A 13580-nucleotide genomic window follows, 5' to 3' on the forward strand; every position below is an offset into this window, starting at 1 on the left:
TATTCCTACAATTCTTGCTGAAAGTTTAGGAAATCTGTAATTAGTAGCAAATTGACAACCTGGAGAGACAACCCGGTCACGTTGATGGCAACGGCAACAAACTTTTGAGGAAATAAAGTTTTCTCTGTAGCCTGAAACTCAAACATGAATGAAACTGCTCAAAATAACCCATAAATGTCGGGTTCGTCCTCTGGTGCTCTGACTTTTTGCCTGTTTTTAACGATTCAACAGGTGGGTGTGTAAACAACACAAAGGTTCCAGTCTTACAAAAACTACATTTTTTATTTCAAATAAAAGAGAAACAGAAAAAAAAGAAAATAAACATTGACGTGTGGGAAATATATTAACTTTTTGGGGAAATAACAGCTAAAACAGTGCCAAGATGGAAGAAGAAGCACAACAACAACAATTGTACAAGTGTTTTTTCCTGCATTTATGGTTCGACTCGGCAGCTCTGAGTGTTTGGTTTATAGGTAGTGAGCGTGTTCAGCTTCCGTTTCATCTCTGAACATCTAGGATCAGCGCTGTACGCCTCCAGTGCGTCAAGTTAATCCATGTTAGCCCTCCGTTGGACAAAGAACCCCACAGGTCCGTCGTGTGTCCGAGCAGGAACGGTCAAAGGCACTTCGGACACAAAGCAGGAGGGTTCCTGTGCGTCTCTGCTGCTCCGTCAACTGGCTCCTCATAATTCAAGCATTTTAAGACAGCGTTCTTCATGATTCACGGCCGCTTTTTCCTGACTGGAGTCCTTGAGAAGTGACTGAATCGTGGCGCGAGACACCGACACTAAACTGAAGCTGCTCCGTGTAATGTTCAGGTGACAAAAATCTTCAGCTTTCCAGCTCTGTGCACAACACTTAGAATTAAACGGGCACGCTGCAGTCCCCAGGATCTAGAATAAGCTTTAAAACAACACACTGATTGTTAATTTTGCTTATACACACAATAAGTTCATCTATATTTTAGTATTACTTTATGGAAAACGTTTTGTTTTCTACCATTTAAAAGAGGGAGGATGAGTACAAAGTGCTTAAAATGTACAAAATACAGACAATACATCAACTTTCTTTAACCGATACGATGAGTAAAACCATAATTTCTATAATATCTGACATTAAATTATCAAAGCTATATGTTAACTTCTTGGGGTAATCCACCGTGATCGCACATTTACATGCTTTTGTGATGTCGATGTAAAAATCAAAAGCCATGTGACAAAAACAGTGGATCGCTAACATGAGATCATTGTAATATTAGCCATAATAGTTTTTTTCCCATCTAAAAGCTAAACTGTGCAATTCTAAGCAAGTCAGAACTACATGAGGTAAACAAAGACAGGATCCATAAAGTCCAGGGACTCCAAGTTAAATAAGACAAGTCAGTAAAGGTTCTTATAACTTCAGGAGTCATGCACAAACCGCGACACAGAGAAGTAATTAACAAACACACTTAACTTTAGATTTCATGGAATGACAGTTCTGCATAGCACGACCTCCTGATAAATGTGAACATGACGCCGCCGCGTGCTCCCAAATAAACCCACAGAACATAGCTGGAAACATGTCAGTGCATAATAACACGTTAAAAACAAAACAAAAAAAAACACGGCTGAAGTGATGGTTTACCGGCAAAACTAGAAAGCAAGAACAACAACAAGCAGGTGACGGCACATATCAGTAATGTACAGAAGGTAGGAAAGTATGTAAAACTTCCTGAGTTACCTCTTCTCATCTTCAGCCCTTCTGAAGCAAATTTTATTTTGTTTGCTTCGTTCTGTGTTGCTCACAAATCCATAGGAGTTACTGAACAGCTCCCTCCTAAATGTATAACAATGTCTTATGCCAACAAGTTACATGTTTGAAGCCAGAGCCAAAAAAATCCAGGGCCTCCTGCGCAAACCGTCCCTTTAAGACACGTGTGGCCTGAACGCACGCTTGCAGCAATGCCGCGCCTTTACAGCTCGTTTGGGGTCAGTGCACAACAGAAGAGGTTTACAGGGCGGTTACCACGAAACGCCTTCAGACACCGACAACAGAAGCTCATCGTATCTGACTGTCAAACGTAGAAGTTAGGAAGTGTGGTCTGCTGTCCGGATCCTGAGGCTTTGCAGAGACGGGCCAGGCTGTCTTCCTCAAACTTTATTTCAATTAAATTAATCATACAGTACCAAGTGAAATTTCAGCTTTCTTATCAAGTCAGACTTTGTCTGGTTTGCATTTCTACTCTTAGATGAAGGGGAAGAGAAAAATAAGAGGGAGTAAATCCTATTTTATCATAGTCTGTTGATTCTTCTACCCTGTGAGGCAGAACTGTCTGGAGAACGTAGTGAGGAACAGCGTTTCAGGACAGACAAACTGCTGTAAGGCTTCTGAGGCACATCCTCCTACTACTGAGGTGTCCCACGTTGTCACCAATCCTGATCTTTTTAGAGCAGCCACCAAAACACGACACAGCTTATGTTCGAATGGGGAACAAATAACTTAAACGTCTTTAAAAAAAAACAAAATGCTGCCTTCTGAAGTTAGCATTTTGAGGTCCCAAATGTTTCTCAGCAGCTGTAAAACCAGATCCTACAAAGACCAGTGCATCTCTTCAAAGTCTACAGCTTCTCCCAGGTTTGCGTCCGTCTCCAGCAGGCTCAGGATCACCGCCATGGCTGCCTCGTCGTTGCTAAGACTGTTGAGGCCGGGTCCGACGACACTCTCCAAGTCCAGCGGTGGATTCTCCCCTGATGTAAGGAAACAAAAAACAAAATGTGAGGCATTTATAACAGAGAAGTAATTATACAAGGCTTACACAAAAGCCTATTAAGAGCATCTGACGGGGTACCAATAAGCGAGTCTCCTCCTGAGAACGAAGCTCCTGGAGGCTCGCTCTCTGAGCTCGACTTTCCTGGAATCTCCATGTCAGACGTTTCTCCGTTTGGCACCTAGAGACCAAAAGAAAGCAGGTTTTCTTAAATCAGTATGCCAGACGGTAATACTGAAGGAGTATAAACAATCCGAAGGATAAACCGTTTGGTGATAAACCTCCAGTGACGTTACGCAGCACATACAGTTCGGACTGCTTCACATTATGGCTCAACCTCAAAGAAAAAACAAACTGAGTGTTTGTAAAATGCCAGCTGGAAACATGTCCGAGCTCTTATTTTGCAAAAGATTTAAAGAATATAGAACAACCTTTGAATCAAATCAACTTGACACAAAGCTACAGAGGAGGAGATCAAATTTAGAGGCAGCCTGAGGAACAGATTTACATTTGAAGCGGGAACAAGTGTCGCCTTGTTTAAACCGAGCCTCAGTTTTCAGAACTGAATGATAAATGTACATGAGAGGACCAGTTTATTCTGCTGTATTCTGACTTACTGACCAAGAAGAGCATTAATGACTCTGAGGGGTAGAAAACACTTTATAATGCCAAAGTCATAATCAGTTTTAAAATCGCACCGTCGTGCTGTGAAACAGGAAGTTCAAGCTTGATGCGAGTCAGTGAGCCTCAGCACTGCTCACCGTAAGTCACCGTAAACATCAAATAAAATGCACCCGAAATGTCACGATCTGCAGTGTGACAAATTCTAACAGGTGTTTTCTAACCTCACACACAGGATGTGACGCGCGGCTCGTATAATATCCAGGACTCAGCTGAAATAGATCTGAGCAGCTTGATAATGGAATAGTGGTGGGAGGTCAAATCTATTTTTAGCTGCATCACAGGCACGAAAGGTTATCAATTCATTTTCAAATGTCAAAAACCAAGTTTTAACGTTAATCTGCGCTGCCACTTTAGGAGAGTCAGCAGAGTAGTTGCTGCACGTTGCTAATTGTCCCAGCAGAGTTACCGTAGATCCTGCAGTAGAAACATGTTGCTGTAAAGACGTATGTTTTGTTCCCTGAACACTAAGAAATACGTCCTAAAACAACAGCTGAAGTTATCATAACGTGACTGTCTTTAGTAATGACTTTAAAACATTTGATTTCCAGTGATAAACACGATGCTAATCTTGTTAGCACGTCTGTGGCTTATTCAATGTTAAGTTAGCATCTATGCTAACTGTTGATCAGCGGTCTGATTAATTAGGTTTTTTGACATTTGTTTTTATGAACTCTTTATTAGGCATGAAAACATATAAATCAGTGTTTATATGAAATAAGTCCTAAATTTCTGGATAATGACATCACAGCCTTCTGAATTGTAATCCAATCGTGAGGCACACAAAACTGCAAACATCCAAGTTTTAAATGAATCTTTCCTGCGTTAGTGTAAAATCTGTAACAATACAAACCTGTCATACTATTTATCTGCTGCAAAACTAAATATTTTCAAACGCTGAAGTAACCAACAACAACTAGAGGATTCTTTTTGTCTAAGGTAATGATTGTTTGGCCGCAGGGCTTCTGTGAAAACGTCATGTTGGGGTTTCCACTAGGTGGTGCTGCAGGAGCAGAAAAAGGCTCATCAAGGAAAAACAACAACCTTTGCAGATATTTTGGTAATGTTTGACACGCGGACTGAATAAGTGTGAGGACGAGGAGGCGTTTGTTGCGTTGACCGCGCGTATAAAAACTTACATTGTTGCTGGTTTGATTAGGAGTTTGGGGAGACTTGTCCTGTGGCAGACTGAAGGGGCTGACGTTCCCACTGGGAGGCGACGAGTTCAGCCTAAAGGAAGCAGCAAATTCATTTAATACCGACTCACGCAGCGTCTTTCACAAGTTTTACACCCAGGAACCATGGTGTGAAAAACAGCTATTTGTGTAAATGTATGAAAAGATGATTTATACGACCATTGTGACTCTTGTTGGTTATTAATGAATGTGGCGATGCCTTACTTGTTGAAATCCAGCAGCTCGTTAGCGATCTGCATTCCTATGCTTCCAGGATAGATCATCGTTCCAGGTGGAGAGGAGATGCCTGCTATGACTGGAAGAGACTTCTTGCCATCTTAACAGGACAAACAAAACAAATATTTTAGATGCCAAATCCTCATTTCAGACCAGAAATACACCCACTGCTGGCTCGTCGTTGTGTCAAACTAATAAAAATAGTTGTCAGTGAATAAAAATGTGATCTCACTTAACCGGAATTTTATCAGTCAGGAGTCCTGTTTTCACTTCTTTCATGCATTTTGTTGTGTGTAATGCTGCGTTTTGCTAATTTAATCTAATTTATTTGTCTGATTTTACAACAAAATGTTTGTTTTGCAGTCAGCGTTGTGAACACCACTGAGTTTAAAGGTTTGTGTCAGCTGACCTTCTAAAGTCTTGGAATTGCTCGATGGTTCAGACTTATTTCCTGCTCGTCCCGTTCGACTGTTGTCGTGCCTTGACGTGGAACAAGGAAAATAATTAAGATCGGTCTAGGAACTTTGTAAGATTTAGATTTAGTAAACAGAGCATGAAAGCATATATATATATATATACTCACGATAGAACTCTGTTAGTTGACACTATGTACTCGACTTCTTTGTTCCAGGGGTTTACAAAACTAAACCACTGACTTTGCAGAGTTACAAAAGAGCCATATTTTGTTTTGAATTTATAGCAATTTGTCTCAATTTTCTCTCTACTTCGCAGAACTACGAGAGACAGAAACAGAGAGAAAGTTAGAAGAAACACTGGCAAAAAAAAGAGAAAGACTGCAGTTAAAACATAAACGAATCATATCTGTAGTCGCTGTGAAAGGCTTTAAATGAACAACAAAAATGACAGGAGTCCAATAAAACAAGCAATTTACCTTTTCGATGTTTATCAGCTAAATGGAGTAAGTCATCTTGATGGAAGTACTCATAACACGAGGTCCCGAGCAGTTCTTGTGGAAGATAACCTAGAACGGTTGTTGCTCTGCGAAGAAAGAGGATTTATTTTACATTAATACCATCAGAACTGTTTCTTAGTGCCCAAAATCCAAATTAACCCCATTACAAAGTTCATCATAACAAAGAATAACAAAAATAATTCATGTTTCTGCCTTTTTTATTTTAAAAAAGCAGTTCCTAAATGGAGTGGCAGGTGTTGTTTTACATTCAGGACAAACCAACAGGTTTTAGTATCTAATAAGACATGTGTCCTGTCTGAGAGCACGCAGCGTTGCAGCGCCTCACACAGGCCTGGTATAGTTACTGCAGCGTTTTAGGTCGTTTTCTAAGTTTCCATGTGGATGAAAAGTTCTAGAAACGGTGCTGTATTTCTGAGAATATTTGTAGAAATGACAGATAAACAGATTGCTTTAGAAAAACAAGGTTTGTGCGTGGACACGGCATAAGCTGCTCAGTTTCTTGCAGAAACAAACCGATAATTTGTTTCCAAACTCAACAAACCTCCATGATTCAAACGAACACAAACACAGACTCCTACCCGTCCTGTTACTGATACCTCTGATCCACAAAGGTGAATTTGCCGTCCATGGTGTAGCGTGTGATGAACTCCGTGGCTTTAACTCGGACCTCGCCGTTAACTTGAGGGGCTGAGTGGGCGTGGATGCGCCCCACCGCCACCAGGCAGCTGAAGAACGAGCTTTCCTGCTTGTCGCCATCCCCCTTCCCGTCCAACGCCATCTGACTGGTGGGCCAGCTGCGCATGTAACCCGTGCAGTGGACTGTGCAGTACTTCTGTGACTCTGTTCAGAAACAAAAAGCCCATCCAGCCATTATCACCGAGTACACACACACACAGACACACACACACACACATATATATAAAAAAAACATATATATGTTCTCTGAAAGGTAGCTCTTATTTAGAAATCCGGGGGTAGTTTGTTTTTCACCTTTCTTTTTGGAGGAGTTGGCCTGGGACTCCTTCTCCTCCACTTTCACGGGTATTTTGTTGTATTTCATGCGACAAAAGAAAGAGCGGCGTGCGCCTGAACACAACCGGGACGCGCCAACAGGAAGGTCGGCTTGGACCTGCACACCAGCTGAAGACACAGGGAGGGTTAGGTTTACCTACACACACACACACATATATATATACAGGCACGCAAGGACAAAAATAAATGCTTTACTTTTAGCATCTATTAGCCGTTCACGAGGGTGTAATTCAGAAGCTGACAGCTGCTCCTTCACTTTGCCCATATCCTTAGGGTGGATGTAATCAAACAGGCTCTGTCCAATCAGCTCCGCCTAAAAAAAACCAAACAGCTCACCAGGCTGACTTCCACAAAGCCCCAATGAGGAGAAAAATACATGTTTAAAACATCCAGCAACTCCTGCTTACATCTATATTAACCAAGTATGTTTAACTTTACAGAATCAATCTTTTTTACATGAAGTGTTGCCTACAGAGTCAGTTTCTGATTTTTATAAACAGTCTATCAATGTGTTTTATTCTAGACAGCTTGTGTCTATTAATTACTTTACAATAATTCTGCATATAATAATAATTTCTTAAATCTACTAAATTAGAACTTGCTCCTTTGGATTCACCCATGCCTCGAGGATCCAGTTTACTGACAATGAGGCCAAATTTAACACAAGCCATCTGGTGTGCCTGAGGTTTTCACACAATTCTGTGATGAAAATAAAAAAAATGTTACCCGGCTATAATTTAATATCTTCGAGATGGACTCAGAGACAAACACTATTTTCCCACGATCGCAGTCTACAACAAACAGGAAGCCATCTGCAGCCTGCACGACAAGGGAAGAGCCGATGTGATAAAAAACACAAAGCCATCGAGCACTTTTTTAAATATAAAACATACTCATTCATTTTCAAAACAAAGACTAAAATATAAATTATTCTTTGTAAATTTTGTTTAAAGGGTAAAACATAAAGAAAAATGAGGAACATTTGAACATCATAAAGCAGAAGCAGGGCGCTTCCTCTAGAACCAGGAAATAATGCACTCCTGTGCTGCTTCTGATTTATGAGTTTAACGTATCCTCAAGTGTCAGACAGGTGACGTCCTCCAATAAAATCTTTGAATAGAAAACTGGTTTCTACCTTGAGGACTAAATGTCTCAGCTCCTCCTCAGGAAGGAATGACGGCTTGTAGCTCGTTTCAGAAAAGGCGCTCGCAGAACCTGAAAACGAGGAGACGGATGACAAGAAACGGTGTTTTAGTCTGTCCTGGTGGAGAGTAAAACCTGGGAGCCGTCAGTGTTTGGATTTTGGCACCTTTGAGAGATTTTAGGTGCTGCACGGCCAGTCGCAGCACCGTGAGTTTGTCCAGTTTGCGGGACATGGGGTTACACGTCGGTATCATGGCTGAGAGCTTGTCGATGAGTTTGTTCATTTTGTCTCGTCTCCTTTTTTCTATTTTGCTGTGCGGCTCCCTGCAGAGGCAGGAAAACGCATGAATATATACTCTGGCTTAAACCTGACCAGTGACAGACGGGATATTTACAAAAGAAAAACCACAGAAAATAAGTGACTTTTAATAAAGAAAGTGGACCTGAAGCAGTTTTTTTTGGCGTGTTGGTCCTCTCCATCTGACCTGGGAAAGAAAAGAAAGAAATGGAAAAGACTGATTAGTTTCTTCCTCAGAGCCACAAGTTCAGACGAGAGAAACGTTTTGTTCTTCAGAAAATTAAAAATGAGCCCAGAGAGCCGAATCATAGACTAGTTGAAGCTAAAAGAAGAACACAAGCTAAAAGCTAAAAGGAGCAAACCACCAGCCAAAAGCTAAAACTAACAAACAAGAGCTAAACAGCTAAGTTAGCTAAAAACTAAAAGTAGCAAAGGACTAGCTAAAAGCTAGAAGTACCAAAAGGTTAGATGAATACTAAAAGTAGCAAGACACTAGCTAAAAATGATGGTAAAGTTGAAAAATGTTAGCTGACAGCTAACAGTAGCAAAAAGCTTAGCCAAATGCTAGTTCAAAGTATCAAAATGTCACTTAGAAGTTAAAAGTATCAAAAGGCTAATTCAACGCTAAAAGTAGCAAAAAGATGGCCAAAACTAAAAGTTGGAATATGCTAGTCAAAATCAGCCAAACCCAAACTAAAACCTAAAAGTATTAAAAGACTAGCTAAAAGCTAAAAGTAGCAGAACGGTAGCCGAAAGCTAAAATTAGCATAAGAAGCCAAAAGTAGAGCAACTATGCTGAAGCAGATTCCAAAGAAAACAATGATTTTGAAGGAATTGAAAAGAGCTCGATGTATTTCAACCTGGATTTTTTTTTTTGTTAAGCTAAAACATTTTGAAAAGTTAAAAATAAAGTCACAGCGCTCGAAGTCTGATCGAGCTGAATGTTTTCATATATGAGCGGGTAAAATAAACGCAAAGTTTACGGAAGTAGTAAAGGAAAATTAAAAAAAAGGAAAACGGTAAAACAGCATTCCTACAATTACAGATTAATGCTGATTTGTTCTTAGTTTGGTTTTCATTGTTCTTTTAAGAATAAGAAAAAGAGGAACACGCCCTGAAAATAAATAAATAAATAAATCACCTGTTCAGGTCATCCTCCAGATCTCCATCATTGATTGCGGCCAAATTAGAATCCCTGAGAAGAAACAAGAATCACAGCCATTTCAGTTTCTATATTTAAATTTTTCCAAAATGTCTGGATTAAAGCAAACATCAGTGACACTCAACTGGTTGTCAGTGCTGCCCTTGCGCTTCCTGGGCATCCCCATGTTCAACGAGACACCAGCAGGTAAAGGTGTGCTCATCAAGGCGGGCAGAGCTGCAGAACTGCCCTGCTCCTCCTCAGCCAGCGCATCGTCTGAAACACAAAACCACCAAAACGTGCTCGCCGTTAAATCAGTGGGGCTGGGATTAAAGCCATTTTATCGCCTGCCACCGAAAGGATTAACTGCTGGTGTCAACCTTGTGAGAAGGTGTGTGTGCGTTTTTACGTCCAGGTGCAGCAGCTGAATGAACGTTCAGGTTAATGAACATGTGTGCCCGAGATAAGGAGTTGTAGAAGATGGGTGAAGTATCTGTTTACGACCTGACGTCCGTTCATTCACCTGCCTTCCTTGTAACCCCCTAATCCGGCATAATCTGGCAAACTGAGGGAGATTAAGAGTCCGGTCTCTGCTGATTTGGTAATGGATATTTAGGTCACAATCTTCTAAACGACCCGTTAGCGCTCAGAGCACGTTACGGGGATCAGCCTCAGCTACTGCCACGCTAGATTTCATATCAATATCTGTAAGACTGGCTGAGTTGTAGCCACTTCTTTAAGGTTAGTTGTGGCAGCCATCTTGAATCGGGTTGACTCCAAAGCACAATCTGTTGTGGACGTACATCTAGCAATTATTGCCTGAAAGTTTCATTAAAATTCCCCCAGAGGTTCATGAGGCGATAGCTTTAAAGCTCGCCTTTGCCTTTCTGCGTGTTTTTATTATTAGATTTGATAAACGTTGTTTTCAAACATTTATTTTATTATATCAAACCTGCCTGGTTTAATACAAATTACTATTCTGCAGGAGGACAAGAATGTCCTGAAACGTGGGACACAAAGGCCATTCTGTCGAGCAGATATTTCATGAATTTTATATGTGACAAGGTAAATTTCAGAGTTTTATTTAGTCGAGTTGAACTAGTTTATCACTTTAATTTAACAAGCAACAAACTGTAGCAGAAACCCACGATACAGAGCATTCTGCTTAATCTTATTATTATTTTTGTCTTCAAAAAGTGTGAAAAATTAAATCAAAATCAGAAGACTAGAAGCTGTCTCTGTTTCCTACAAAAGTAACTCTAACTGTTTTGGTTAAACTCCAACAACAACAACAACAACAACTCTTTTAGAAACACCATTTTGAACGAAGCGGATGTGCCCAAACTTTCACCTCGTTTTCAAGCTGGTTGTAGTTTATTATCGGACATAAATGTGTTTCTGGATTAGATTAGAGGAGAGCTTTAAAAGACAACACTTATTTGTGGACTATCCCATGAAGGAAAAAAAAAGACATCGTCCTGAGTTTAGTAATAATTTATTCACACCTCATACAGCGGTAATTTATAACATCATTTTTTTTATTTGTTTATTTTAAAAGCAGCTAAAGATGTGATTAAAGTTTAAAGGAGCGTTTATTAGTTTAGATAATTTGATTGTTTTATTATTTTATTGCTTTATGAGTCTATGTGTTGCTACTTTTAGGGTATTTTTTATCTCGTGTACGTTCTCCTGATTGTGAAGCAACCTGATAAACGTGTTAGAAAAAATAACTTTACTCGCTTACAAAGTATGAAACTGACTGAAGTCTTGGCAATAAATAATAAAACAGCCTTTTTAGAGCTTAAGGAATTTTAGATTTATATGTTTTCCCTGATACGGTCTCAGCTGCGGAGACCTTAAAACACTAGTTTCTAGTAATTCTGACTGGTAATAATGTTATTATTATATAAAAAAGCACTTTTTATGTTGTTTTTTATTGTGCTGCTACACAGACATCTGAGAACTGCATTTAGATCCGTGAGCAGAATGACAAATAAAGTCTAAATCTATTAATTAGTGTGTGGTTTGATTATATGTTACATCGGCCTGCCATACTGGGGCACTAGCGGCTAACTTAAAGCTAATGCTAAACAGATTTTAAAAAACGGTTGAAACGAATTAGCCATTGGTGAAAACGACAACAGTTAAACCAAAAGGTCGTCGGGGATTAACCCTAGCTTGGCTCCTATTATTTTTAAAGAGTCGAAAGTGTCAAAAATCTATTCGGTACAAGCTGTCCAGGGCTGCTCCTACAAATAAACATCCTTTCGAGAGGCACCGATAAGGGCCTCGGTGTCGCCGCTAACCTGTGCGAGCGGCGCCAACGGGCATTAAACACACGGCTTCACGGCCGACTGTGTTCCCCTTATTCACGAGCTTTGCCCATTATAGCCGCAAACAGCGTAAAACACGGGCTGTGTGAGAAAACAAGGTCGTGTAATGTTACATAAATGGCGTAGAGGGCGAGCTTGCTCCACTGATCTACTGACCTAGTTTCGGCGAAGTTACAGCGAACGGCCGATAAACAGCCTCTTTTTTTACCCCACCGATCCGAGTTCACAAAACACCCAGTGCTGAACAGCAGCGCGCCTTACGTGAGCGTTTTTAAATGGTTATAATGAATGTAGCGTTGAGTCACCTGCCGGTTCGCCTCGCGCTCTGTCACCGCCGCCGACCGCTGCGTGCTGAGCCGACATGGCTGGAGCCGGAGCCGGTGTGCCGGGGCCCGGGACTCCCGCAAACCATGGATGATGAGGCGGTCGACAGCCTCCCCCACCCCTCCCTTCCCTACCTACACCGGTTTAATGGGACAGGTTGTTGTGAAGCCGCCGCAAAACAAATAATAATAATTAATTAAAAATAATAATATATATAAAAAACAGCTGTAAAACTGTTTCAAACTTGTGTAAAGAATAGTGAAGGTAAATAGGTGCACACGCAGAGGTACGGGCGGCGTAATGTGCAACGAAATCAGTGTAGAGCAGGGTTGCCAGGTAGGAAATGACAAAATGCAGTACTGTCGCGTTACAACTACCAACATTTCACCCAAAATTTCATATGAGGGTACGCTTTTTCGCTTAGAGGTGATGGCGTGGAAATGCCAAAACAATAGCATGTTTATACTTTTTAAAAACTATTTATTGTAAATCCTATAGCACATAAAACTATAATGCATACGACAATGAACGCATACATGGCAACACGCGGGAGTAGGCGGGGCGGGACGCGGAAGTCACAGATCAAACTCCTCCCACCGGGTCACCGGGTTCACCGCTGCTGACAGCCCTTAGAAAACAACCACAACAACAAAAGAAAAACTCTGTAAAAGGCTCACGTGCAGGAAAAATACATTTAATTTTAATGGTTTCAGTGTCCATCTTATAAAAAAGCGCAAAATATAAATAAAAGCAAACTTGCACGCACGATTTAATGACTGTTTGACTTCAGATTTGCCAGCCTGATGTGGGGCTCGAACCCGCAAACTCGGGATGATAAAACCGCCACACTCCCGACCTTCCTTCTGCACCTCATTGACCGACTGCTGCGAGCAGGAGCACAAAAACGTTTGAAAAGAAAAAAACAAAAAACAAAAACTTCGTCCCACTTCCGAGTAAACGTCAAACGGCTACGTCATCCTGTTGCTGGGGGACAATGACGCTTCAAAGGCAGCCGTCGTTGTGGCGTCACACAGGATCAAAGGATCGTTCAGTCACTAAGAAGACTCTATTCTATAGAGCAGTGTGTTTAGACACATTTCAGCGGACGGACGTGTTGTTCACAGGTAAAGAAAAAACGTGAAATAAGAGCCAACTTACACATTTAGTCAAGAAGGTTTTTATTTACTGAAACAAGATGTCTCGAAGATTTTGCGACTCTGTTTCACAGAGAAACTCAGCGTCAAAGGGGAGCGACTTTCCTGGATTGTATGTGCCAGACGTAAAACCAACTGCGAATGTCGAACAAAAAATTAAACAACTGGAGGAAGAACTGCTAAAAGAAAAGACCCAGGCAGCCAGGTTCAAGGAACTCTATCTGGAGTCCCAGGCAGAGCTCCATAAACTCCAGGCCAAATGGAGAAACTTTAATTTAAGGTTTGAATCAAAAATTATGCAGATGGAACAACAGAGAGCAGGTTGCAGTGACGATGCAGATTTAGGGAAAGGGATTACAGGTCTGGAAAAAGCTGAGGTG

General features: G+C 40.9%; 1 protein-coding gene across 2 annotated transcripts; it reads right to left on the minus strand.

The window, feature by feature from the left end:
* Nucleotides 1–263: 263 nt before the first annotated feature.
* Nucleotides 264–12085, minus strand: arntl2 (aryl hydrocarbon receptor nuclear translocator-like 2). Of its 2 annotated transcripts, none has more exons than XM_037978019.1 (17): nt 11879–11901; nt 9536–9665; nt 9390–9443; nt 8394–8435; nt 8117–8274; nt 7943–8022; nt 7534–7626; nt 7003–7120; nt 6766–6915; nt 6372–6615; nt 5734–5840; nt 5425–5575; nt 5251–5321; nt 4830–4941; nt 4569–4659; nt 2830–2929; nt 264–2728 (listed from the first exon to the last, which is right to left on the minus strand). In XM_037978019.1, exons 2-17 carry the CDS (start codon nt 9610–9612, stop codon nt 2571–2573), a joined length of 1806 nt encoding a protein of 601 aa, XP_037833947.1. In that variant the 5' UTR covers nt 9613–9665; nt 11879–11901; the 3' UTR covers nt 264–2570. The 2 variants fall into 2 exon arrangements, with proteins under 2 accessions (XP_037833947.1, NP_001316280.1); NM_001329351.1 differs by lacking the exon at nt 11879–11901 and adding an exon at nt 12028–12085 and having other exon boundaries at nt 2571–2728.
* Nucleotides 12086–13580: the final 1495 nt, after the last annotated feature.

The sequence above is a fragment of the Kryptolebias marmoratus genome, linkage group LG11 (assembly GCF_001649575.2).
Source record: "Kryptolebias marmoratus isolate JLee-2015 linkage group LG11, ASM164957v2, whole genome shotgun sequence".
In the NCBI taxonomy this organism is placed as follows: domain Eukaryota; kingdom Metazoa; phylum Chordata; class Actinopteri; order Cyprinodontiformes; family Rivulidae; genus Kryptolebias; species Kryptolebias marmoratus.

Coding starts and splice junctions, on each gene's coding strand:
- arntl2 (NM_001329351.1), bottom strand. CDS start 12,085: ATGTCGGCTCAGCACGCAGCGGTCGGCGGCGGTGACAGAGCGCGAGGC. Junction 7,627..7,942: donor TGAGACATTTAGTCCTCAAG/GTAGAAACCAGT, acceptor CTTGTCGTGCAG/GCTGCAGATGGCTTCCTGTT. Junction 6,616..6,765: donor CAACTCCTCCAAAAAGAAAG/GTGAAAAACAAA, acceptor GTTTCTGAACAG/AGTCACAGAAGTACTGCACA.